Source organism: Podarcis pityusensis (assembly GCF_964106645.2).
Source record: "Podarcis pityusensis genome assembly, chromosome: 10".
Classification (NCBI taxonomy): Eukaryota; Metazoa; Chordata; class Lepidosauria; order Squamata; family Lacertidae; genus Podarcis; species Podarcis pityusensis.
Genome location: NC_138035.1, coordinates 25884480 through 25912308, shown reverse-complemented (window position 1 = coordinate 25912308; position 27829 = coordinate 25884480). Strand labels below are relative to the sequence as shown.

Genomic DNA, 27829 nt, shown 5'->3' with positions numbered 1-27829 from the left:
CATATTAACTAAACGACAGCTATCGCATGGAAAAGATCTAGCATACAATGACTTGTATGATTTCTAAACAGGCCCATAGCTAGATACCACTAGGCACTTTTACTCGCCTTCAGAGACTCATGTACTCTGCCAGAAATGAAGTCAAGAGATTTTCAAGAGCAACTTTCTTTAATAACAATAATTTTGTTTTTTAGTGTAACAGGAACGTATGGTTTCCTGGAAGGCTTAAGTCCCATTTGTACTTATGGGCCTGGTGGAACGCTCTGCCTCATGAGGGCAGGGCCCTGCAGGATCTGATTTCTTTCCGCAGGGCCTGTAAGACAGAGTTGTTCCGCCTGGCCTTTGGCTTGGAGCCAATTTGATTCCCTCCCTCTCTTTTTTCCTTTCCTTCTCCTCCTGCGATGAGGCTACATTTTAATATTTTAATGTTTCAATATTTTAATGTTGTATTTTAATTTTGTTTTTAGTTGTAATCATTCAACTTGTTTTTATTATTGCTTGTAAGCCGCTCTGAGCCCGGCCTTTGGCTGGGGAGGGCGGCGTATAAATAAAAAATATTATTCTTATTCTTATTCTTATTATTATTCTTATTACTTTTCGTATCAACGAAGGAGCCACACCTACTGGGACATACTGTAAATAATTACTAAAATACTTACTTTACCCTAGATATGACTATCCAATTTGCAAAGCACTTCTGCACATGTGTGCATGAACACACACAGAGCATATGGTAGCCATAGGTGTTTTTTTACTTCAGGGTTCCAGAAATTTGAGGGACTTTGGAATGCACAAGGAGCTGCCACCAGAAGATCATGAAAACTTTGGCTCCCAGTCTAAATTAACCATGATTTCTAGTCCATGTTCCCATCTATCAGCTTTAACTCTATAGGTTTTTCCATAATGATTTCTTACGACCGCATAGGGTTTTGTTTTTTAAAGTCACACAGCTCATAAAAACTTCTCCTGAAGAGACCACCAACAGATGAGAGGATTCAACAGGGGCACCTGCTCCTCCACTTCCCCTCAGCAAATTTAAAAAGCCTTGAGCCTGGAGTGGAACTCAATGGCGCTCGCGCACACACACACACACCTAATTGGGGTTTTTTTATGTTTGCTTCTCCCCGCCCCCGTTTTTTGCTGTTTGTGTGTTAGTTGTAAGCTGCCTAGAGTCCCTTATCAAGGGAAAAGGCAAGGTATAAATAATAGCAACAACAATAATTCCCTGTGTTTTTATATTTTCTTCAATTTTAAATTTTGTTGCATTTTTCTTTAAACCACTTTTAGCTTAGGAAACACAATATATGTTCGGGGGGATGGGACAAACAAGTGCAAGGCTCTATTGAACAAAAACACAAAGAAGGTACCAGGTTCAATTCTGGCATCTCTAGGTAGAGCTGGGACATAAACCTCTGTCTCAAGTCTTCAAAAGCCAACAGCATAGACACCAGTGAGCTAGATGGACCAAAGGCCTGATTCGGTATAATGCAATTTCCTAGGCTTCTAGGAGGGGACCATTCCTCAGGTACCCCATACTAGCCTGCCTTTCCTCTGTGCCAAAGTCATCGCAGGGCAGCACTGACTGGGATGAAAGAGATGGTCTGGTGCAGGGGTGGGGAATCCTTTGCAGCCACATTCCCTTTGAGGCAACATTCCAGGAACCACATGCCAGTGGTGGGCAAGACCAGAACAACACAAGAGGCATAACCCATAGGGCAAGCCTTGGTTACAGGGTGTGGTTAGTCTGGAGAGAGCTAAACCATAAGACCAGGTTTTCAGAACACATTAAGCCAAGCAATGGCTCTATATTGCAACAGAATGACTAAGGAGGAGCAAGGTACCCATGATTTCTTCTCCTAGAGCCCACACGCTTGCGCATTCGTGCTAAGCTATGGTTTGGTTTATTGTGAAATGCAAAGCAGGTCAATGTTTAAAACGGAATACTTCTCTTCTGAAAGCAGCTGAATGCAAGACATTTAGGCTACAGTCCTGTACCCAGTCACACACAGAGGTCATTACTAACACGGGATTTACATGTGCATAGCTATGCAAAGCACTACACCCTATTCCAAAGAGCTTTAGATCACAGATATCAATTACACAACAGAATTAAGTGACAAGTGCATAGTAAACAAAAGCTTACATTTAATGCAATGGGATCAAGATTAAAATCCCAAACATCTCCTACGGAGTCATCCAATGCATCTTCAATTCGCTTCAGCTGGGAAGTGTATGCCTCTAGAAATTTCCCATAATTCTTCAACTGTACTCCAACATGAATTTCTAAAAATAAATTGTATTCCATTAGGACAGGTTATTTGTTATCATAGTCATTAAACTAAAATTTCCTAAACCTTCAACAGAAACAATCTAGATCACAGGTGGCCAACTTGCAGCCCTCCAAAAGTTGCGGAACTACAGCTCCCACAATTCCTCATCATTAGCCATGCTGGCTGGGGCAGACAGGTGTTACGTCCAACAGCACCTGGTAGACCAAAAGTTGCCCCCCCCCCCGACCTAGATAAATAACCTGTTGTTCAAGTGAATGTCGTGTGTGTGCCTTTTTTGGTTTTTTTTAAAAAAAAGATCTATTTCCACAATACACGATTTTATTGGCGTTTTACTTACAATCTGTTTATGCAAGTTTAACCTCATACAAGGGATCTATTTGTCCAAAACAGAATTTTTTTAAACGAGACAAAGTCTACATAACGTTACACAAACTTCTGAATGTTTGAATCATGTATTTATGTAAAAGGGTAAAGGTAAAGTCCAGTCGCAGATGACTCTGGGGTTGTGGCACTTATCTTGCTTTACAGGCTGCTGACAGTTTTTCCAGGTCATGTGGCCAGCATGCCTAAGCCGCTTTTGGCTAAGGGAACACTGAAACCAGAGCAGTGCACGGAAACACCGTTTACCTTCCTGCCTGAGTGGTACCTATTTATCTACTTGCACTTTTTGGCGTGCTTTCAAACTGCTAGGTTGGCAGGAGCTGGGACCGAGCAACGGGAGCTCACCCTGTCACGGGGATTCAAACCCCACCTTCTGATCGGCAAGCCCAAGAGGCTCAGTGTAGACCACTGTAACTAGTCACACCTATTTTTCTTTGAATATTTTCAGTACTATACTAACAACAATATGCAACATCACTAATATTAGCAGCCTTGGAATTGAATCAATGTTAACTCCAACTTTTTAAAAGGAATCAATAGTGTGACCAGGATATTAAAGGTCTGTTAAGCTAGGAGTACAGCTAAATGAGTGGAAAGTTATTACTCAAGCTAGAATTTTTAAAACTATTAAAAACAAGACTTGTTGAGGAAGAAGCACTGTAGTTACTACAAACAGAACTCATGTTTCATTAACCTTCTAAAAATTATGAGTGTCAGCAAACACCTAGAGAGGAGTAATCTGGCACACGTTATAAACTTAGATTTCCAAAAAAATATTTGACCAAGCCCCCAAAGGTTTCTAAGTAATCTTAGAGGTCATGAGCTAAGGCAAACAGATTCTCTTAGACACCAACTGAAGAACAGGAAGCAGAGGATATGGAGAAACAGTCAGTTTTCACAACTGAGGGAAGTAACCATTAGGGTCCACTGTTTTTAAACTACTATTAATTAATTTATAATTAACTGTAGTGAGTGTCAACTGTAGCAGTGTTAGCCAGGTTTGTAGATGATACAAACTGATTAAGAATATGGTAAGTGAAGAACTCCAAGAAGCTCCCCTCAAACTGGATGAATGAGCAACAAATACGTAAATGAGATTTACTGTAAGTACAAAGGAACTGGGGGTGGGGTTGGGGGAAGCAAAATCTCAACTTCATAACTGATAGGCACAGTCATTGAATGTTCTGTCCAGGAAATGGTTGTGAAGGACAGCTCCAGGAAAACATCAACTCAATATGCAGTAGCAGTGAGGAAAGTAAATTCTATGCCAGGTGGATAGAGAAATCTTTCTCATAACATTAGAACCCAGGCTCACCAATAAATCTGATTAGCATCAGATTCGAAAGAAAGAAAAGAAAAGACTTTTCCACACAGTGAATGGTAAGATTACTGAATTTGCTGCCACAAAGACATGGTGATGGCTACTGGTTTAAATGGTTTCAAAAGTGATGAACCAGCTTAACATATTTCATGTTCAGAGGCAGTGTGTCTCTGGGACAGTGGTGCTGTTGCCTTCATGCTCTCTGGTTGTAGATTTCAAAGACTAGGTGGATCATTGAGCTGATCCAGTAGGTCTGATCTAACACTGCCATTTTCCAGATCTACAAGCTGTATGTTAGCTAAGGATTCTCGAAACAACAACTTTGAAATGGGTTTTTTGCTTATAGGAGCTCCTTGCTTTGGAGCAGATCTATTTTCTTCATTTAAAGCAAAGCAGGAAACTGTTTTCCTTTCCCACACAGTCAACTAAACATGGTTGCTTATAATAAAGCTTTATTCAGTTTCTCTTAGCAGAAGCAACGAAACTAGAACAGAGCAATATTTGCAAAGTTAAATAATGCATTGTTAGCATCTTTACATTTAGCAACAACAACATAAAAACTGAAAGTAGTATACAGTGACATATTGATGCAAATGCACACCAATTTCCTATATTGCAATAAATAAATGAATAAATAAGCGGTAGCGGTCAACTTTAAAACGACAATTTATAGACAGAATATTGTTGAAACTTAAGACTGTGCTGAATCCAAAGGTAATTTTAACTCTCAGCCTGTGTTCACAACATAGCAGTCTTATAAATTTTAAAAGATTTTACACTTAACAGTCATAATCCAGAGATGATGATAGCATATACCAGTACACCTGGATTTTTACTCCATTTTTGCTAATACAGTTTCTAGCACTAAACCATCAACTGCTTTTAAATACTATGAGTGAAAAGCAGCAGGTTTGTTTAAAACTGGCAGCTACAATATTGTAAAAGAAGCAAAAACTTTGAAAATTTATAGGGCACATATGTAAGTAAAAATGTAAGGCAATTAAAATACAGGCAAAAATTCCAAAAGCTTCTAAAAATACCCTTAACAATAATAAAACCATTAATAAAATACACACAATCACAATCTGTAAGGCTCACAAAATATTCCCGAATTGTCAGTCTCACAAAATCTTCCAACACCCACAAGAAAAAGATAATGCAAAGACCACTAACCCACTGCTGGGTTTCTGATAAGAAATTTCTCCTAATGCTCAGCTGAAATCCACCCTCCTCTAACTTAAGCCCATTAGATCTAGTCCTCCTCTCTGAGGAAGCAAAGAACAAACCTAAGGTCTCTGCAAATATATGTTCAAATATATAAAAGGATGTCACATAGAGGAGGGAGAAAGGTTGTTTTCTGCTGCTCCAGAGAAGCGGACACGGAGCAATGGATCCAAACTACAAGAAAGAAGATTCCACCTAAACATTAGGAAGAACTTCCTGACAGTGAGAGCTGTTCGACAGTGGAATTTGCTGCCAAGGAGTGTGGTGGAGTCTCCTTCTTTGGAGGTCTTTAAGCAGAGGCTTGACAACCATATGTCAGGAGTGCTCTGATGGTGTTTCCTGCTTGGCAGGGGGTTGGACTCGATGGCCCTTGTGGTCTCTTCCAACTCTATGATTCTATGATTCTATGATTCTATGAAATACCTGGACAACACAGAAGAGAGCCAGAAGTCCTCTTTCGCAGTTTCTTCAACTTTTTTCTCATAACGCTTGTTTTCCAAACCCCTGACCACCCTCATTTGAACTTGTTCAAAAAGTAAGACACCCAGAGCAAGACACGATACTCCAGGCGACATTAGACTAGCGCAGAATAAAGCAGAGCCATTGCCTATTGCAACTTGGAAACCACAGTTCTACTAATACATCCAAAAATTGCATTAGTCTTTCTTACACATCACAGTGCTGACTCATGTTCAGCTTGCAACAGACTACAATCCCAAGACATGGGATTGATCTCATGACGCTGAGCTACACATTCTTTGTGACATACTCCCCTTCCATGTCTTAGGCATGTCCTTTTTATTTTCAGCTGATTACTAAGCTTTTTTTGTGTAGCTACACTGACTTTTTTTATAGGTCTTCTATTTCTTTCTCTCATTTATGATTGTTCTTTAGTAATATCTAGTCATGGAATCCTACCTAGCATTTCTCTGAGCTTACTCAAATCAGCTTTCCTAAAATCCAAGTTACATTTTTAACTATATTCACCTTTGGCTTTCTATAAAATAACGGATTCCAGCATTACATAGTCAATTACACAAGAGTTCACACATGAGTTAAATATACTGTTCAGAAGCTATAATTTAAGACAATCAAAGGCATCATCCCACAAATGCAACGCAGGAACTTTTAAATGAAATGATTTAGAGAATATTTTTAACCAGCTTTATAAGATTGCTTTCATCTTGCTTTCCTTATCAGCTAGCTTTCCTGACCCACCTGCAAGGTGATTTGAAAGGCACATGTTAAATGTCAAAGTTTTCCCGTTTTTTTGTTTCATCTAATTACTTCAGTATTCAAAACTGGAATGCTGTGTGAAAAACATTACTTTATAAACTTCTATTGCATATGCCATAATGAGCAGGTAGACAGAATGTCAAGATGGGAAATTTAGTTTTTCCTTCAAAAAAATGGGCATTGATATGCTATAGATCACTGTGACAAAAATGAATCTGTTGATTCATTTCTCCGAGTAATGGTTGTGTAGTATATAAAGCATGATAATTCATTTCAAATTATGCATAGCATACTAATATGACGTGTACATGCAAGCGTGTGGAAGAACAATTTACATAAGGTTTAAATTTCAACACCATGAAATCATTGCCACATGCAATTATTATGGTGTTTTTTAAATGAAGGTTGTGAAAACTAAGTGGAAAAGAGTGTCCAGTTTCTTCAAACTAAAGTGAAGAGAGTGAAAGCCACACACCACCCAACTAAATTATTTCAGCATGACTTAATTTTTCTGGCTAAAGAATAGTGTAGCTGCAAGAATAAAGCCTAACTGTATCTAAGAAGGAAGTACATACTTAATGAGAAAGCAAACCACAAATTTGGGGAAGATTTGGAATAATGTGGCTATTTTAGAAGAAAAAAGTGAAACAGAACCCCAAAGACACAGGCAAAGAGAATGGAAAGTGTTATTACCATATTAACAAGGAAGCTGCTTGTCAGAAAGAGTGCAAAGCCTCAACTGAAAGGCGGGAAGGGGACTTCCCAGAAATCAAGCTGCAGCCCAACACTCAGAACAGAGGTTTCTTACTGCCAGCTGACCTACAGCATGTTACATTACAATAACCAATAGCTTTCCATATGGGACCTATCAATGGCTGCTTGCCAGAATGGCTATGTTCTGCCTACACTGGAAATCACAAGTGGGAAAGTGCTATTTCACTTCAGTCCCGTTTGTGGGCTTCCCATAGGCATAAAGTGTGAGAATACTATGCTGGTCTAGGTAGGCTTTTGGTCTAATCCAGGACTCTTGTTATGTTCTATATTAGACCCAATGTTGTTGAACCTGTGGTATGTACACAATCATTTGTTCAGTATTCATTTGAAATAATCTCCTTACCCCAGCTTCCATATTGACAATCACTTAAAAAAAGATAGATTCCCTATTTTACCCACAAAGATGCAATAAAACTCAGGGGAAATCTATCAAACTCTATCAAAATTTATCAAACTGCTTTGAAAAACAAAGCAGATAAATGTTGGTGATTGTATGTATCTCCGCCACACAACGAATCTCGAATACAGGTGTCTGCTAATGTGGAAGAGTTTATTATACATTACTGCTCCAGAGTAAACCAGAACTACCACCACACTCCAGATTTATATTGACAACCATGATGCACAGAAATAATTCCCTCTTAATTCAAACATGAGATTGCTTAATCACATACGTTTGGAAACTTTTGAAGCACAGCGCAACTTGCAAGAAGGGTGGTTAAAGAGTTATAAAAAGGAGCTGAATTCTAGTCCCTTTCCCAATGCATATTTATTGGCAGGAGGAGGACTTTAATCTGCATTATAGAACCAGAGGGTAGCATGGTAATTCCCAACAAATTAATTCAGGAGGAAAGCATAATTGTTTATAGTAGAAAAAAGGCAACTATAAAATAATTACAAACATGTTAACTGTTACTCATACTGTATCAAACTATCCTCTGGACTGAGTTTCTAATTTAGACCATTAAGTCAAGTGGGAGGTGGTAATGGAACATGGCCGAAATGGTAAAACTGACAGCATGCAAAAAAAGAAAAAAGAAAGAAAGGGGGAGTTTCATCTTTGTTAATTACTGGAACCAGACTTTTAACAAGAAACAAGTTTTTAACAGTACAATCCCACTCATGCCTGCTCAGAAGTTACGATCCAGAAGACCTTTTCCACCCCATTTCGGGATAGAGACTCCTTCCTCTCAACCTGGCAGGAATTCGTGTGCTATTGATTTTTGGCCTCTGGGAAGAAAGGACGTGATTTTTGTACAGGTAGTGATGATGACACCCTTGTACCCTTCAGCCACCTTGACCACGAGCAAATGGGTGGCTGAAGAGCGTGGCTGCCAAAGGTGCCAGCTTCCCAAAGAGGGAGCTTGAGGCTGCCTCTGGTCATCTCCCCACCCCCCAAAACCCCCCCACCCCCCCAAAAAAAGATGCACTAGGCTGCTGACAGGCAGGCAGGCTGGCTCTGGACAGGGCATGGCAGGCAAAAGGCCTCCCTCAGGGGTCAGTCGGGGCGGGGCAGAGAGGGAAGGGAGCTGCGGGGAGGGGGGGGCCTTTTCATGGGGGAGGCAGTTTGGAGGGTGAGGGGGGAGCGGGATGTCCTCATGAGCAGAAGGACTCAACCCCCCCCCCCCGCCCTCCAAAATGGGGGGGGCGGGCAACCCCGCTGCTGGGTCCCCTCAGAGAATGAGACACGCTTCCCGCCTCCCTCGCGCTTACTCTGGGAACCGTCGTCGAGGCGGTCGAACTCCCAGTCCGGCGAGAGGGTCTCCAGCGCCATGACGGACCCGCGCCCAGCGGCGGCGCCAGCAAGAGCAAGAGCAGCAGCAGCAGCAGCAGACCTGCCCCTTCCCACCCGACTCCAAAGACACGGGACTTCCTGTCACGCCCGCGCGGCATGCTGGGAAATGGAGTCTCCGGAGCTCGGGGCGGGCGGGCCGACGGCCGCGGCGCTTGGGCGGTTTAGAGGGGCGCCCAAACAGCGACCCCTGCCGGGTGAAGCGGGCCTGGCAACCGGGGAGGGAAGCTCGTGACAGGCAGCGTTTAAGGACACGCCCGCACTGAAAACTGAAAGCAAATATATTCCGATTTGCAGGGCGATCTTAGGAATGTCTACTTAGAATCAAGTTCTTGCAATCCTGGACCCATTCAGATGAGAGTTAAACCTAATGGTGTTTACTTCTGAATAGGTTCTGCTAGGCGAGTTGAGGCGACTGCCTCAGGTGGCAGGATTCAAAGAGGCAGCAGATTCTTCCTCCAGGGAACGCACTGCCTGCAGAGACCTGCACGCCTGCAATTGGTTCCTAGAAAGCCAGTTTGGTGTAGTGGTTACAGTGTTGGGCTAGAACCCTGTTATGTAGTGTAGTTTCACCCTGGGCCAACAGGGGGATACTGTATATAGTTTTCACTCAGGTCTGTAGATAGTTTTCACTCAGGTCCGCGTCTGTTATTTTAGGCGGGAACTCTGGGCTGTTGTGGTTACAATGTTGACAGCCGGCTGCCTATAAATACAGGCCGGCTGAGCTGTTCGCAGTCAGTTCTATTCCAGCTTACCATAATAAAGAGCTACTTGAAGAAATCGCTGTGCCGGCTGCTATGTCAACCCACGACCTAACAAACCCGACACACTAGGGTCCAAATCCCCACTCGGCCATGAAGCTCCATGGGTCACCTTGGGTCAGTCACTGCCTCTCAACTTGACCTACCTCACAGGGTTATTGTGGGGATTAAATAAGGAGAGGGAGAGCCATGTACGCCATCTTGAGCTCAGAGGAAAAGCGGGTGATATAAATGCAATAAAATAAGAATCTACTCTTCTCTCATTGATTTAAATAAAACCAATACAATTCTCTATGGGTTATGCCAGACTGAAGCACCTGCTCTGGTGCTTCATATACGTAGGAGATCACCACAGATCAGAGTTTCCAACTGACATAGCATTTTGCTTCAGATCCAAAGCAGAGCCTCCTTTTGGTTTGTCTTCTGATACTTGATTGTGGACTCACAAGGTCTGGAGTTGTTATGATTGCCTATGGCCAGCCCCCTGAACTACAGTGAACAACTCCAGTGTGGCAGGTACCCCAGGCAAGTCATGTCTGTTAAAGTAGGGCTTTAAATGTATGATGTGGATGTGACCTTGTGGGTCCACAATCAAGTTCAGGAAACATTTTCCTCAAACCTCCATGTGTTCAGGCGACAAGAGAGTCTTTTTTCTTTTCCTATTAGTGGCAGCAACTATATTAAGTTCTGTCTTAGTTACTGGCAGCCACATAACTGGATGCCAATCTGTCCATGAAGCCGTAAGTGTCAATCCACAGTTTCACTTGATGCTTCTCATGTGAACTCGGACAACTTGAAAATAAACACCAACTGCCTGTTGGCTTTGACTCACCAGAAGCAACATCATGTGGGTATTGATGTCTAATACATACAGGATTCCTCCTACTTAATACTAGAACTGCTCTCATATTACTGTTTGCCAGTGCTGGTAAGGGACAAATCAGGACAAAGAAGAAATGAGAAAGTTCCTTACATTTCTACTCTCTCATGCATGCTCATTCCTTTAGTAATTCATACTAAGGAAAAAACGTAACTTAATCCTAAAGGGCTTTTGCTCCCGTAAGGAGATGTGCTCTCTCCAGCCTTAGTTCTGGCCTCTTCCACTTCAAGATCTGTGACTCCACCGGGGAGAAGGAGGGAGCAGTGGCAACTTATTCTCGTTCAGCGGAGGTGGGGTGGTGTTTGCATTGGACAACCCTCTGTTGGGGCAGAGGGAGCTTCTTTTAGTACAAGTCTACACCTAATTGTCTGAAAATTTCATCCCCAAGGAAAGGGATGCTTGCCAATTTCATCCATTTTTGCCAACGAATGAGGTTAAACATTACAACCAGCAGGAAAGGCATCTGAAGTATCAGAAGACAAACCAAAAGGAGGCTCTGCTTTGGATCTGAAGCAAAATGCTATGTCAGTTGGAAACTCTGATCTGTGGTGATCTCCTACAGAAATGAAGGACCAGAGCAGGTGTTTAAGTCCGGCATAATCCATAGAAAATTGTATTGGTTTTATTTAAATCAATGGGAGAAGAGTAGATTCTTATTTTATTGCATTTATGTCCCCTGCTTTTCCTCTAATGAGCTCAAGATGGCGTACATGGCTCTCCCTCTCCTTATTTAATCCCCACAACAACCCTGTGAGGTAGGTCAGGCTGAGAGGCAGTGACAGACCCAAGGTGACCCATGGAGCTTCATGGCCGAGTGGGGATTTGGACCCTAGTGTGTCAGGTCCTAGCCCAACACTGTAAACACTACACCAAACCGGCTCTCCAGGAACCAATTGCAGGCGTCTCTCTGTTTGGCCCTCAGAACTCCCCTTAGGCCCCTCTCCTCCACAGGTCACACCATTCACTCACCTTACCCTAATCTGCACCCTTGGGTGTTTTCGTCTGACTAGAATGTGTCTTCAGAGAGGGTGGTGATGCTTCTTCCTTACCTGGATGGATGATGCAGAGATGAATGTGTATGTGCAGAACCCCTTGGTTTTTGCATAACTGAAACGTAGCCTTTGTACAAATACAAAAGTCACTCCCTTGCTCCACCCACTTATGTGTCTGGCAAGAGAATGTGCCTGACGAAAGGATTCCTACTCCAGTTTTAAGGCTACAATTGAAACAGATTTGAAATTTACAGCATGTTGTACACTGAAAGAAAATTTTATGAAAATGATGTACCAGTGGCATTTGACTCCTACTAAGTTACCTAAAATGTATACAACCAGTTCAAATATCGCTGGAAATGTAAAGAAAATGATGGTACCTTTTACCATATGTGGTGGTCATGTACATAACAAAATCATTTGGAGAGATATTATATAACAAATTGGAAAAAAATGTTTAAGGTAACATTTATTTTAAAAAACAAAAGCTTTTTATTAGAAATTCTATGTGCCGAGATGCAAAAGACCAGAAAAGACTTTTTATGTCTGCGGCAACAGCTGCACGGATGTTATTAGCCCAAAGATGGAAAGAAGCAAGGATCCCAACTAGGGAACAATGGCAAGCCAAACTGCTGGATTATTCCAAAATGGCTAAACTATTTGGAAGACTCAAGAATCAAGAAGATAAAGATTTTTTAAAGAATGGGGGGAAATTATAACTTATTTAGGAGACCATTGTAAGCAAATTAAAATGTTAGCTGGACTTTAAAAACCACTTGTAAAGTAATGAACATTATGCATAATTAAGAAAAATGAAAATTATGGAAATTGCATTGATATGTAGATTTGGAAAAATAGTTATTAGGATCCATATAAGGGATGGGGGGAAGTCAAGAAATTCAGAGAATCTCACAAAAGGATTATATAGATAATTTGATGTAAAATTGTAGTTGTAAAAAAATCAATTAATTTTTTTTTTCAAAAAAGGCTACAATCCTATACCCAGTTTTTTAAAGTACATTATATGATTCCACTGTAAAGTTCCAGTGCTATTTAAACATACCTGGGCTCAGCTGCAAATAAAACATTTTAAGCATGTTGTATACAAATGTGACACTAGATGGCGATGCTAAGCTATGGCAAATTCAATATATATTTTTCAAAACTTTTTTTAAAAAAACATTTTCACAATGTTTTTTTTATATGTGTTTAGATTCCACCCTGGACTTAATCCTCATTGAACACAGCTGCATTTATTTCTGAGCAAACATGCATAGGATGAAGCAGCAGATCTGATTGATTTCAATGGGGCTAAACTTCACCCCTTAGATCATCAGGCCTCTGCTGGGACCATCTCATTGCCCAGTTTTGCACTCATTGGGCAGATGGTTCGTACTAAGTAACTCTTGAATTGTGCTGGTGTTAGTTATAATTTTAAAATCAATCCTTTTTCCAGTACTCTCACAAGGTGGCACTATATCCTCAGCTACTAAGATTCTGCCCTTCATTTCTACTACTTTTGTTTTCCTCTTAAAATGCTTTAGGATCTGGGAACCTGTGGCCCTCTAGAACAGGCACCCCCAAACTCGGCCCTCCAGCTGTTTTGGGACTACAACTCCCATCATCCCTAGCTAACAGGATCAGTGGTCAGGGATGATGGGAATTGTAGTCCCAAAACAGCTGGAGGGCGGAGTTTGGGGATGCCTACTCTAGAGGTGGCTGGGCTGTAACTCCCATCATCCCTGACCATTGATCATGCTGACTGGGGCCGTTGGGAGTTGGAGTTGAAGAGTCACAGCTTCTCCGCTTCTGCCTGCATCTCATTGATGCTGGCCATGTGGCTTAATCTGCAGAGGAGAGTTCTCTGTTTAAAGGAGTCCTCTATCTGAAGGGGGGATGCTGGTGGCGCTGTGGGTTAAACCACAGAGCCTAGGACTTGCCAATCAGAAGGTCGGCGGTTCAAATCCCCGCGACGGGGGGGGGGGGGGATGAGCTCCCGTTGCTCGGTCCCTGCTCCTGCCAACCTAGCAGTTCGAAAGCACGTCAAAGTGCAAGTAGATAAATAGGTACTTCTCCGGCGGGAAGGTAAACGGCGTTTCCGTGCGCTGCTCTGGTTCACCAGAAGTGGCTTAGTCATGCTGGCCACATGACCCGGAAGCTGTACGCCAGCTCCCTCGGCCAATAAAGCAAGATGAGCGCAGCAACCCCAGAGTCGGTCACGACTGGACCTAATGGTCAGGGGTCCCTTTACCTTTACCTTTACTATTTGAAGGGAGAATAAGGTCCTTGAAGCTGCTCATCAACAGTTACTGCCTGGAGTGAGCAGGCCTTCAGGTCACTTGGGCCACTACCATGTGATGCATTTCTATTTAATATCCAGTAATGATTTCTAAATATGTATCTATGCATAACTCAGCATATGCACATTTTATGCAATCGTGCATATTCTTTTGTCCTTTTTGGGAGATGCGTTTTTACTTTATTGGTGATGATCCTTAGTCACGTCAGCACCATGCACTTAAGGCACACTTACAGCACTTTTTTTTTTTTTTTTTAACAATCATGGCTTCTCCCAAATAATCCTAGGATCTGTAGTTTGCTAAGGGTGCTGAGAGTTCATAGGAGACTCGTCACTACAATTCCCGGTAGCAAACAATAGTTTCCAGAATGCTTTGGGGAGGAAGCCATAGGGGAACCTATGGCCCTCTATAGGTTATCAGTCCCAGCCAGCATGGTCCGGAATAATACAGACTTTAGTCCAACAACATCTGGAACACTGCAGGAGGTTACCCATCCTTGAAATAAATAGAAGACGCTGGGGGGTGTCCAAGTTTCTAAAATTCAATTCATACAATAAAACCTATAGCGGGCTAATACAATTCAGCATAGAAAAGGGTGCTGTAACTTCAATGCTATACTAAAGCTCAGGTCATAGAAGCTTGCCTGAAGCTTAAGAGAGAGCTTAATATACCCTTTCTAATTCATGCAGCAATGAGGATGGCAGCAAAATCAGTAATAAAAGACTCACCATTGCTTTCAGCAGAGAGCATTGGGGGTGTGGAGACACACCCTTTGGCAGTAATTAAATCCAACCATAGTTATTATCTTTTTAAGGTATCCTAAGCAGTCAAGCAGAACCAAATAAAAAATCTAAAAAATAAAAACTAAAACATGAAAGGCTTCTTTCTTGTGAAAACTTGCTTCAGAGCACAGTAAAACTTGAAAAACGGCTACAGAGGAACAAATACTACTTCACTGGTTTGTAATAAGATAAAAAGAGATAAGAACAATAATGCAGAATGTCTTAAACAGAACTCTACCTGAATTTTAAATGTTGTACAGGCAGAGTCTCAGAAATGGCTTCATGTGAGCAGGAAAGGGTCAAAACCAATACTAGAAAATAATCAACGGATAAGGAGGATTAGTAGCAGCAGTTTCAAATTTCACACAGCATTGGGAAATTCTGGAACAAGAGGGAGACAGACTAAAATTGCAGAGTTTTGAAAAACTAAAAAATAGAGTGCGAGACTGGCTCCATTATTATCAAATAATGGAGGCGTACAATTTGGATAAAAAAATTGGCTTCCAGGTGGAAAAATCAAAATTGGAAATAGAACTGTTAGATCCCAAAATTAAGAACTTGTCAAGAATGTATAACTTGCTGTTGAAATGGAATACTCAGGATGAAACGGTGAAATCAACTATGATTAAATGGGCACAAGATTTAGGACATAATATTATGATGGCTGACTGGGAACAGTTATGGATCACAGGTATGAAGTTTACGGCATGTAATGCCCTAAGAGAGAATATAATGAAAATGATTTACAGGTGGTACATGACACCAGTCAAGCTTGCAAAAATATATCACTTGCCCGATAATAAATGTTGGAAATGTAAAGAGACTGAAGGTACATTTTTTCACCTTTGGTGGACGTGCCCCAGGATTAAGACATTCTGGGAGATGATTTATAATGAAATGAAAAAGGTATTTAAATATACCTTCCTGAAGAAACCAGAGGCCTTTCTCCTGGGCATGGTCGGCCAATTGGTGCCAAAAAAAGGATTGAACTTTCTTTATGTATGCCACAACAGCAGCAAGAATACTCATCGCGAAGTATTGGAAGACACAAGATCTACCCACCCGGGAAGAATGGCAGATGAAGGTGATGGACTACATGGAACTGGCGGAAATGACTGGCAGAATCCGAGACCAGGGAGAAGAGTTGGTGGAAGAAGATTGGAAGAAATTTAAAGTTTACTTACAGAAACATTGTAAAATTAAGGAATGTTAGAAGGATGTTGGAATGAAGTAATGTGGTTTTAGCAGAGATGCTGTAAAGGATTAAGAAAAAACAGATTGTTAAATGGTGAAAGGAGGGAAAGCAAAGTTACATTATATTAAGATAAAAAAGAGGACATAAACTGGAAAAGATGGAAAGGATTTGCTGAAATAGCTAATTGAACTAGAATACAAAAAAGGGAGGTGTGAGGAGGTCAAGGAAACAAGCAAATGAAAGATAAGTTATGGGAAGATTCATTGTGTTTTGTTTTGTTTTGTTTTGTTTTTTCTTCTTTTTTCTTTTTGTTTTTTTTCTTTTTTATTGTGATGTGATGTTCTGTTTTTGCTTAGTATGCTGTTTTCTATTTTTTCTTTTTGTAACTTTTCAAATCTTAATAAATATTATTTTTTAAAAAAACAAACAAATTTCACACAGCATTATGAAATTGATCAGCCATGCTGGTTAGGCCACCTGATTGTCGTTGGAAAATAGATAGTGGGATTTAAAATAAAAACAGGTAATTAATAGACCTAACTTAATCATGTTCATTAATATCAATGGGTCTATTCTGAGGGAAAATGTGGTTAACTACCACCCAGTTTCTCCTTCCTTTTGGGGCAAGGGGGGGGGGGAAATCTAGCAATTAATGGCCACTTTTGAAACACAGTTACACCTGCTGAGCAGAAAACATGAAATACGTGCCCAGTAAAAAGAACACTGTGACTTTCCCACATAAAGAATCCCTGCAGGGATGAGAGTAAGCTCAGTCTTTCATGAAACCACTTGCCTCCTACCTGATCCTGCAAGGCAGAAACATTTTATAAATCAGAGGAACGAAAGAGGTGTGCCGTTTATGTGTTAACGCTGCTGAGAGAGTTCTTTGAAATAAAATACCCCTATTTGACATCTTGTGGTGCTGAGATGTCCTGCTGTGAGAGAATTTTTCCTTAGTATATATTTTGTACTGGAGATGTTAGATGGCCCTTATTTGGAAATACTTCCTGTCAGATTTTAGGATATCACAGCCCAACACAACAGGTTTCATAAGACTGCAATTCCTTGGAAGCTCTTTAAAGAGATTTTTCAGTGGGAAAATAAATAACAATCAAGTGGTATATACATTTTATGGAAGAAATTCAATGCAATAAAATGCAAAAGATGAGGAACTCGGTGGGCAAAACGAAGCAGAACCATTTTTACAATGGTACAATGATTCTTCCATAAAATGACCGGGTCTCACACATCAGGGAAAGCCTTATTAAAGAAAAATTCCGATAGCCACCTAAATATAAAAATGCAGGGCACTTCTCTAATTTCTGGGATTGTTAAATTGTTCTGAACTGTTTTTAATACTGTATATTTATTTAATCAAACTTATATACCACTTTTTTATTCCAAGGAGCTCAAGGTGGCGTACCTGGTTCTCCTCCTTCCTATTTTATCCTCACAACAAACTTGTGAGGTGGGTTAGGCTAAAAGATGGCGGCTGCCCCAAGTCCTAGTCCAACACTCTAACCATTACACCACACTGCCTCTTTTTGAATGTTATAACCCACCCTGGTACTGATTGGTAACTGATTCAACACCTGTGAAGGCAGTGCACCCTGAAAGGCGGCTTAAGATCTTCAAAATAAACTAACAAGATCACCTAGTGAATGCACACCAAACGCAAGGATTTGAACCAAGTAGATCTGGATTCAGGTTCAGCCTCTCACCCACCAGATTTAGGGATTTAGGGGAGCACAACCAGTCTGGTTGCTCTCAGGCCCCCAGCAACTGTGATGTAGAATGGAAGATGAGAGGCTGGGGGCACCAAATGTTGGCATTGCATAAGGTGCTGCTGAAATTTGAGACCCCAAGGCCAACCGCTGGACCCACCAGTGTATCTTCACTATTCTTACGACACATAGGAAGCTGCTTTAGACCTAGTCTGCCCATTGGTCCCTTTAGCTCAGTACTGTCTACCGGCAGCAGCCTTCCAGGGTGCCAGACAGGGAACATTCCCAGCCCTACCTGGAGATGCTTGGGTTTGAACCCGCGACCTTCTGCATGCAAAGCAGATGCTCTGCCGCTCAGCTACGGCCCCTCCCTTCTCGTGGCTGCTGGAAAACCATCTACCTGTTGAATTTCTGCCTGTTCCCAGGCGAAAAATACAGGGTGCGGGAGGGAAAAAAGGGGGACTTTACTTCTCCCCCAAAGCTAAGCGCAGGGTCCGTCTGCTTTGAAGGTACATCTCCCACCAGGCAGGCCTCTCCTTGTTTTGTGGGGTGGCGGCGTTTTGTTTCAAATTTGAGGGCGAGGGGAAGCCAAGCAGCCAGGCGGGCCCCCGCCTCTCCACTGCTGGCGCGGCGGAGCTGCTGGCGCGCCTCCCATTTGCGCGCCCCCGCGGAGCTCGCTTCTGGCTGGCCGGCGGCCAAAGGCAGCTTGCTTGGGTTGCATCAGACTAGACGCTGCTGCCGCTGCTTGCTGGGTACCAAAAGCTGGACAAGCGATCTCCTAGAATTTCATTTCTCTCTCTCCGCCGGCCAAGAAATGGTTCGCTCTTGAGGCTGTTTCCATTATAATTATTCTGGACCGGCTCTCTCAGGCGCAGCGATGCTCTCCAAAGCCAACCACTTGCTCAGGAAATTTTCCTCCACCGCCACGGTGAGTATAGATAAACTGAACTGCAGGAGCTAGATAGGAAGGATGCTGTCGTCGCTGCCTTCTTCCACCCCCCCGGGAAGGGAAAGAGGCTTTTTGCCAAGAGGCGTCCCTTGTGCTTTGATGGTTCTTGCAAGGATTTGGGTGCCTTTTGGTTCACAAGGCAGCAAATTAGATGGGAAAGGGTTGGAGTGGAGGAGAAGGGAGGCCAGTGGGCCTTTCATAATGTGAACGGACAATTTGAAAACACACACCAAAAAAACCCACAAACTTGTCAAAGGAATTTGGGCACTGGTGATAGTAGTGAAAAGTGACTTCTTGTGTGGGATGCTCTTAAAGGTAAGGTTTTTATTCCCTAAAAAAATATATCAGCACCATGGATGGTAAAGATCTTCACCTGTGTGGGGGGGGGGGAACCTCTCCCCCACAACGGGATGGTCAGTACAAGTTTGGTGTTGTGTTAGCCTGCTTGTGGAAAGGTTGTGCTTTGAGTCGTGTGTGTGTGTGCGCGCGTGCGCACTTGCTCCCTTCCCTTTCTGATGGGCCCGTCTTCATTCCCAAAATTGCATTTGACTGCAGTTGTTGCATCTTATGCCCCCAAACCCCAGGGAAATACAACGTTCTCACTCAAGGGTGGCACGTTTATGTCATCAAAGACTATAATTGTGTCACGCCTGCTGTCTTCTTCAAAAAAAACCCTAAAGGCAGCTTTCACAGAGCTATAACAGGATAATTTTTAAAACAACCCTGCATAGTAAACTGGACTGAGCGAAAGATCAAGGTCACCCACCAGGCTTCACAGCCAAGCAGGGATTGGAACCCAAGTCTTCCAGGAACCAGGTCTCCAACATTATACCAGAATTGTAGATAAGCTCCTCCAAGTTGCCAGCCTATAACTAAAGACACAAGAAGCTGCCTTATACCAGTTCAGATTGTTGGTCCATCTAGCTACACTGACTGGCAGGCGCTCTCTGGGATTCCAGACAGAGGACATTCCTAGCCTTACCTGGAAATGTTGGGGATTGAACCTGAGACCTTATGCATGCAAAGCAGCTGAGCTATGGCCCTTCCCTAATAGTGAATTAGATTCTTGGGGGCTGGCAGAAGAGCTGCAATTCTTCTGGGCATGGATGAGGGGATTTCCCTCCTCTAGCAATCTGCATGGTTTCTAGGCACTCCATCCCTCCTATGCTTGCTCACCTGCATGGAACCCCAGGCACTCCAGGCATGCGTTTCTTAGCCACGTATGCTATTTCTGCAAACCTAGAGACAAGGCGGCTGCTTTGGTGATTTCTGGGTTTGAATGTGATTACAAGAGTGCCATGGATATTTGTGGACTATTGCAATATTCTCTGGCGGGTTGAGTGGACATGACCAATAGTAGGTCCAACTGTCAAGTAGGCGGTTTCTGCACGTGCTGGAATTGGGAGGCAGATGGAGCACCCCAAATTATACCTGCACCTGCACCATTATAGCAACATTTGTTTTCTGGAGGCAGGAGATCTGCTGTTGTCACTGAAAGGTCCATTTTAGAAGTATGGTTAAAAGGCACTTGTGGTTGGATTTCAGGTAGTGGGGGCAAAGGGGCCCTTTAAAGGTAAAGGGACCCCTGACCATTAGGTCCAGTCATGTCTGACTCTGGGGTTGTGGTGCTCATCTTGCTTTATTGGCCGAGGGAGCCGGCGTACAGCTTCCGGGTCATGTGGCCAGCAGGACTAAGCCGCTTCTGGCGAACCAGAGCAGCGCACGGAAATGCCGTTTACCTTCCCGCCGGAGTGGTACCTATTTATCTGCTTGCAGTTTTAAGTGCTTTCGAACTGCTAGGTGGGCAGGAGCTGGGACCGAGCAACGGGAGCTCACGCCATTGTGTGGATTCGAACCGCTGACCTTCTGATTGGCAAGTCTTAGGCTCTGTGGTTTAACCCACAGTGCCACCCGCGTCCCTCAAAGGGGCCCTTTAGTTCCTCATTAAAAATGTGTGTGCAAGTAAGGGAGGCATTCCAGTTTCGACAGTGAAATTCGCAGGCTCTGCCAGCTAACTGCTGCTTTTCAGAAACCTGGATGGTACACTGTGTTTGACAACACTGTCTGGTGCAGCGTCAGCAGTAGTTTGAATGGAGAGGGGGGACTGTGTCAAGGGATTGCTATAGGAAGAAGGCTTAAGCCGAGCAGCTTGGATTGCATCAGCAATGCTAAATATGAGAACGAATGGCTGACGACAGCACATTGCATATGGATGGGGAGGGGCTTTGCTTTAGGTTGCCACAAGAAGTTTCTTTGCTGGAAAAGGAGCCCACCATAGAAACAGAAAGGAATCCTGTTGCTTTTTTTATATGAGGAATTAGCTACAGAGATATCTCCTGGAGCAGCTATTTTAGTGCCCAGCTATGCATTGCTAGGAACTGAAAATCATCCAAGGAAAATGCCATAGCTCAGAGGTAGAGCATCTGCCTTCCCAGGCCCCCTGCTTCCATCCCTACCAGGAGGTATGAGAGAGACTCCTGCCTGAAACCTGGAGAGCCGAAGCCCCTCACTTTCGATAATACTGAGCTTGGTGAATGCCGTGGTCTGCAGAGGTGGGCTTCGGTCTTCCAAATTTCAGCAGCACCCTGTGCAAGGTCAGAAATCACCCCCACTGCCACCTCTCACCTTCCGTTCTGCTCAATTCACTACGTCAGAGTTGCAGTGCGCCCGTCCGCTTGGTGCCCAGGGCAGCAGCACCAGTCGTGGTGCCCTAAATCTGCCTCTATGGTCTGACTCTGTAGAAGGCAGCTTCCTATGTTCCTATGTTCCCCCAAAGAGCTGCTAGATAGGATGTGGGACGGTCATGTGCAAACTTATCCATCAAGTTCAGAGGGTTAAAATTATACAAAAAGAATTCTGTGAGCTGATGGCCTACCGCTGCACGAGGTGACCAAGCACACTTGATGTGCACATTTCCTCTTATGATGAATTGCTTTCCTTGTCTGTCGGACAACTTAACTGAGTAAGAAGCAATACAAGATTTACAGAAGAACAAGCTAACTCTTCAGGTCTTTTGTTGACAGGCTTATTACCAAAATAAACTAAAGCTAGCTTTGATAGGCCAGAGCCTTTTTGGGCAAGAGGTCTACAAGCACTTGCAAAAGGAAGGCCACAAAGTTGTGGGAGTGTTCACAGTCCCAGACAAAAATGGAAAGGCTGACCCTTTGGGTAAGTACCGTACTCCACCTTTTTTGTGTGACTATCATTTTTTATAACAGGAACAATGCAGTGACCCATGCTCATTTTGCTTTCTGTGTGCTGAGATGTGTTGCTGTTGGGTTTGTTGTGAAGCAGCCATCCAATTTCTTCACCAAACGCACAGCTGTTTTGCCCTGTGCTGAGCTGAACAAATTCAATCCCAGGCTTCATCTTTAGACGCCAAATTATAGCACTAATCAAGCCCTTCCTGCACCACTCCAGTATTATCATAAGATCTGAAGAATCCGTAGGAAGACATATATATATATATATATATATATATATATATACACTCTGCCCATCTGGCTCGGTTTTCCCAGCCACTCTGAGCGGCTCCCAACAGAATATTAAAAGCACAATAAAACATCAAACATTAAAAACTTCCCTTAACAGGGCTGCCTTCAAAGGTCTTCTAAAAGTCAGATAGTTGTTTATTTCCTTGACATCTGATTGATTGGAGGGCATTCCACAGTGTAGGTGCCACTACCGAGAAGGCCCTCTCAGGGGCGGAGGAAGAGGGGGTGCAGTGGGGCGGGCCGACCCAGGTGTCACAACTGAGGGGGGTGACAAAATGCCGGGCGGCACTCACCACGGGGCCTGCAGCGTAACCGAGCCACGCATGTCTCCTGGGAGAGACGTGGTGGCTTTGGTACACGCAGGCTCCGCGCTGCCCAAACAGTCCGCCCACTGCATCCCCCCAGCTGTAGGGCGGCTGAGTAGGAGGCAGACTACTCAGAGGCCCCGCGGAGCGTCCTGCCCCGGCTGGCCCCACCCCAGGCACCCAATCGGCTTGCTTTGCCGCTGGGCCCTCTGCCTGGTTCCCTGTAACCTCACTTCTGTCAGGGAGGGAACCACCAGAAGGCCCTCGGAGCTGGACCTCAGTGTCCGGGCAGAACGATGGGGGTGGAGATGCTCCTTCAGGTATACTGGGCCGAGGCCATTTAGGGCTTTAAAGATCAGCACCAACACTTTGAATTGTGCTCGGAAGTGTACTGGGAGCCAATATAGGTCTTTCACGACCGGTGTTATATGGTCTCGGTGGCCACTCCCAGTCACCAGTCTAACTGCCGCATTCTGGATTAGTTGCAGTTTCCGGGTCAACTTCAAAGATAGCCCCATGTAGAGCGCATTGCAGTATCCCAAGCAGGAGATAACTAGAGCATGTGCCACATCCACAGGCAGGTAGGGTCTCAGCCTGCGTACCAGATGGAGCTGGTAGACAGCTGCTCTGGACACAGAATTGACCTGTGCCTCCATGGACAGCTGTGAGTCCAAAATGACTCCCAGGCTGCGCACCTGCTCCTTCAGGGACACAGTTGCCCTATTCAGGACCAGGGAGTCCTCCACACCTGCCCGCCTCCTGTCCCCCAAAACAGTACTTCTGTCTTGTCAGGATTCAACCTCAATCTGCTAGCCACCATCCATCCACCAACAGCCCACAATGTGCTGTCTTCTCTCACAAGGATTGCTCAAGTAAAGAGAAAACACATCACTGAAAGTGGATGTAAATTTGCACAATATGTACACCTGCTAATTTATACTTATAGATGCACATTTAGAAATAATTCCTATGATTAAATAAAAAATACAGTCCATCTCACCATCTTGAGATGGTGCCTACCCAGCTTGCTGTCCAAGTGCTAACTCTGGATAGGCAACTTCAAGAAAGTCAGTTAAACAGAGAACTGTTGTCCATAAAATAGGACACACAGGCACCCTATACATGGTCTAGATCAGGAGTGAGGAACCTTTTCAGCCCAGTGGCCTGGATCCTTAATTTTCCCCACTTTGATAAGTGGGTGGGGCTTCCCACTTATTGAGCACCTGGCCGCACCATGATGTCAGGTAACCCATTTTTCTTTTCCATCATGCCTTGACTTCAAGCTACGCTGCAAAGAAAGTTCCTAGCCCATCCCTGTGGGGCTGAAGTCACTGGTAGTCAGTGGATAAAATTCCCAATTGGAAACTTTAGGGTGTAGCCAATCCCAGCAGGACTTGAATTCACTGCTGGTCAGGGATGGGTCAGGTGGCTTGGGGGAAACTGCTTTGTGGGCCAAATTAGAAGCCCTTCCAGGAGGTTCTCCATACCTGGTCTACACCTGGCTGGCTCCAACTGCTAAAGCAGGGTGAGAAGGGGGCTTGCTTTGTCCTTACATATTTTACCTATCTATGTCAATTTTTCAGTCACCAAGAATATTTGCAAGTGGTCTTTCCCCCTTATTTGCCAGCATCAGCTGCAGAAAAGGATGGAACCCCTGTGTTTAAGTTCCCAAGGTGGAGAGTTAAGGGCAAGCCAATCGAGGAAGTTATCGAAGCCTACAAATCAGTTGGAGCAGAGCTGAACGTCCTTCCGTACTGCACACAGTTCATTCCCATGGACGTTATTGACAGTCCGAAGCATGGTTCCATTATTTACCATCCATCGATCCTTCCCCGTCATAGAGGTGCTTCTGCAATCAACTGGTGAGTAGGCTTGATAAAAGCCTAGCTGAGCATCCATTTGCATGGAAGGTGGCAAGGGTGGGAGGCTGAAGGATGAAGAGGGAGCAGGCAAGGAGTGGCCATCTACCCACTATAGAACAGGGAAGGGCAACTGGTGGCCTTCCAGATGTACTTGGACTCCAATGCCCATTAGTTTCAGCCAGACTGGCTTACGGTCAGGTAAGATGGCAGGGTTTTTTTAAAGACTCTTCCAAAGTTTGCAAGGCAATCTGTGCACCTGTCTCATAGCTGCAAATAATGAAATTATATTGCTTTATCAAGACATTTTGATCTCATTCATACCTGACTTTTTGCTTACATTCAGGACTTTAATCCAAGGGGATAAGAAGGCTGGCTTCACCATTTTCTGGGCTGATGATGGTCTGGACACAGGGCCAATTCTCCTACAAAGGGAATGTGATGTTGCCCCAAATGATACTGTTGATGACCTGTACAATCGGTTTCTTTTCCCAGAAGGAATAAAAGCTATGGTAAGACAATCTGAGCTAAAAAGGCATGTCGTTGGGCACTTCAAAAATCAGAGTTTTGGTCTGGAGAAGAATATGGCACAAAGTGTCAGACAGATATTTGGTAGTAATACTACTTGCTATTTAGTTAGCAGTTTTCTAACAACTCAAAAATCTTCACATATATTATTATTTGTTGCATTTATATCCCACCTTTTTCTCCAAGGAGCTCAAGGTGGTGTACATGGTTCTTCCCCTCCTCATTCAATCCCCATAACAACCCTGTGAGGTAGATTAGGCTGAGAGGCAGTGACTGGCCTGAGGTCACCCGGTAAGTGTCAATGTCAATGTTTATTATTACGGCAAACAGCCAGCATACTAAAACCAGAATTTCTGCATGATTCTTTACATAAACAATAAAAGCAATCAGTGTGGGAATTTGAACCTTCATCTCGCAGGTCCTTTTCTGACACTCTAACCACTACACATTACCTCAATAATCTAGTGAAGTAGGCCAATATTATTGTATTTCTGTTATGGTCATGGGGCTGAGGCCTATCCAGGAAGTTACTGTTGGGATACTGCCAGGGAGACAAAGTCCATCATGGCCCCCAAGCCGGCTGCCGGACGATCCATCGATCTCCCGTAGTCACACAGTATCAGCAATTAGCGACATGAGCTCCAGAAAATAGCCTGCCACATTCTAGAGCCGATGCACACTCTGTTAGCAGATAATGCACAGCAGAAGTCGCACTCAGGAGAGCATTATTTACAAGTTTTATTCAGCGTTGATCAGAACAAAGAAAAACATGACTGCCTGCTTCAGTGTCTACAACACAGAGAGAAAAACGAAAGCAACAGAAAACATAAATATCCTGTGAACAGGAAACGCGCAGACTCTGTGATTCACAAAGCCTGCTCCCTTTTAAGGTGGAACGGAAATATCCTAACAGTTACTAAATATTTAACTGAATATAATCCAGGAAGTTACTGAATATTTAACTGAATATAATAAAATGAAGGTTAATTTAGGGTTGAATTTAGAACTTCATAGGGCACTTCCAGACCTATTTACTGGGAATTCATCCTGGTTTGGTTTTGTTTTTGCATGGAAATTAGGCAGTGTTGGCTGTTTAATGAGCTTTCATTCCAATTTATTTGTGTGGACGTTAGATGCTGTGTCAAAGAAAGTGCTATCGCACACTTTCCATTCACTTTCTTTATCACAAAAAAATAATAATAATCCTCCGGAAGCAGGTTTTTGTGGAAGACTTCCTAATCAACTATAACTACACAATCTGAATTTGCTGGTATGTAATTAAATCCTGTCTGAGAACAGTGTGGAAGTGCCTATAGTTCAGATGTACTGAGGCAATACATGGCAACAAATACTACCAATAAAATGCTACTGATATGCTGATCCCGCGATAGGATTTTCAAGCAGCTATCACACATGCTTGAATTGGTCCTTTAAATAGCTGTAAAAATGATTAAACAACATTTTGATTCCTAGAGCAATCAAAATTGTGTTGTTTTTTGTTTAGGTAGAAGCTGTACAGTTAATTGCTGATGGTAAAGCTCCTCATATAACTCAGCCTGAAGAAGGGGCAACTTATGAAGGCATTCAGAAGAAAGAAAATGCAGAGGTATTGTTGGCAACAGTGTGCTGTGGCCCAAGGTGTGGCTGTGGTTTCTGATATAATGGCTGTATTTGGCCATGATGCTGAACCATGGTTTAGCTTTGCATAACATGAATGGGATTCTGCAATTTCCCTCTCCTCTTAAAGCAAGGAGTTGGGAGCTTTTGCTTTAGTTTGTCAGCTTTGTCCAAACTGGGAATCATTAACTATGATTAGTTTCAAAACAATATAACTTGAATCTGCGGTTTGTAAAGCTGGTTCATTTAAACTGAGCATAGTTAGTGTAAAATAAAGTTCCCCATTCAGACAAAATGACAGACTGTGATTAACTAAAAGCAAAAGGTAAAGCTTCCAAACTCCTCTTCCTCAGACACGCAGGAGAAGGGGATAGCAGGGATTGCACAAGCCCTGGTGGAGCTCAGGCCTATTCACTTCACACTAAACCGTGGTTTGGCATTATATTAAATGCAGCCAATGACAAAAGACAAAAGTGTCAGTTGTAAGTTTGCCACTAATGTTCATCCCTGTAGAATGTATTTATTTACTGAATGTATTAATTTACGAAATGAATTGGAACACCTCACGTACTGGTGAGCACAAATCAATGTGCAATTTAAACTAAAACACCATGTTATGTAAGAAATTTATAAGCTATTACTTGAAAAACTAGAAGAATTTTCTGGATCTTCCTCTGTGCTGGTTTCCTCCAACAAGAGCCAAATTTGACATTTTCTACATACATTTCATAAACACTCAGAATGTTCCTCTTTCCATAACTAATTTATTCATTGAAAGAACTATTAAATGGTAGTAACCAACATCTGCAGGTAGACTACAACTCCCATCATCCCTGACCATTGGCCATGCAGGCTAGGGCTGATGGGAGTTGGAGTCCAACAACATTATAACTAGACTATAACTTTATTCTACCCACACATTTATTGCTGTGCTGACTGTGCGGACTTCATCCCAAATCCCCCAGATTAATGTCAACAAGGAACTTTACTGCTGTTCGAATTCAGTCCCAATTGCTTTTAACAGGAAATGTCCATTAATCCATGATTTATCTTTTTCGATCCAGATTTGATTTTTAATTGTAGTAGGCCTATGTTATGACTGTCATAAGACAGCTAACCTCCTCACCCTCTTTCGTGAATGAATTCCAAGAAAGTGCAACATGCCTCCACAGAAGACATTTATAATTAGAAACATCCTGACCTGCCTGGCATCTCCAGTGAGAGATCAATTTATATGGAACAGCTGTTCTTCCCTTTAACTCAGCCTATTAAAAAAATAAAAATAAATCACCAGTTTTACTTTTCTATGGAATATCTATCCTGGGAAAAAAGGTTTCTGTGTCATTATTAATGCAAGGATCATAACACACTGCTTGCAAGAATATAAGCGGTTACAGATGAACTATTAAAGACCACCACACACA

The 27829-nt window shown here is 43.1% G+C and overlaps 2 protein-coding genes across 5 annotated transcripts in view; one reads left to right on the top strand and one right to left on the bottom strand.

Moving 5' to 3' along the window:
* The window catches only part of WASHC4 (WASH complex subunit 4), a 37783-nt gene extending 28685 nt beyond the window's left edge, over positions 1–9098 (bottom strand). For 2 of the 3 annotated variants that reach the window (XM_080971664.1, XM_080971666.1), the window contains exons 1-2: positions 8941–9098; positions 2144–2283 (exon numbers count right to left, since the gene is read on the bottom strand). In XM_080971664.1, coding sequence (XP_080827790.1) covers positions 2144–2283; positions 8941–9001 — 201 coding nt within the window. In that variant the 5' untranslated portion in view covers positions 9002–9098. Of the gene's footprint in view, positions 1–2143; positions 2284–5640; positions 5796–8940 lie in introns of those variants that run through there. The other variant, XM_080971665.1, reaches the window with a different exon arrangement.
* Positions 9099–18339: 9241 nt separating this feature from the next.
* Positions 18340–27829, top strand: part of ALDH1L2 (aldehyde dehydrogenase 1 family member L2) — a 31112-nt gene continuing 21622 nt past the window's right edge. Inside the window, exons 1-5 of one of the 2 annotated variants that reach the window (XM_080971678.1) lie at positions 18340–18581; positions 21626–21770; positions 24029–24263; positions 24607–24772; positions 26293–26394. In XM_080971678.1, coding sequence (XP_080827804.1) covers positions 18531–18581; positions 21626–21770; positions 24029–24263; positions 24607–24772; positions 26293–26394 — 699 coding nt within the window. In that variant the 5' untranslated portion in view covers positions 18340–18530. The remainder of the gene's footprint in view (positions 18582–21625; positions 21771–24028; positions 24264–24606; positions 24773–26292; positions 26395–27829) is intronic. The other variant, XM_080971679.1, reaches the window with a different exon arrangement.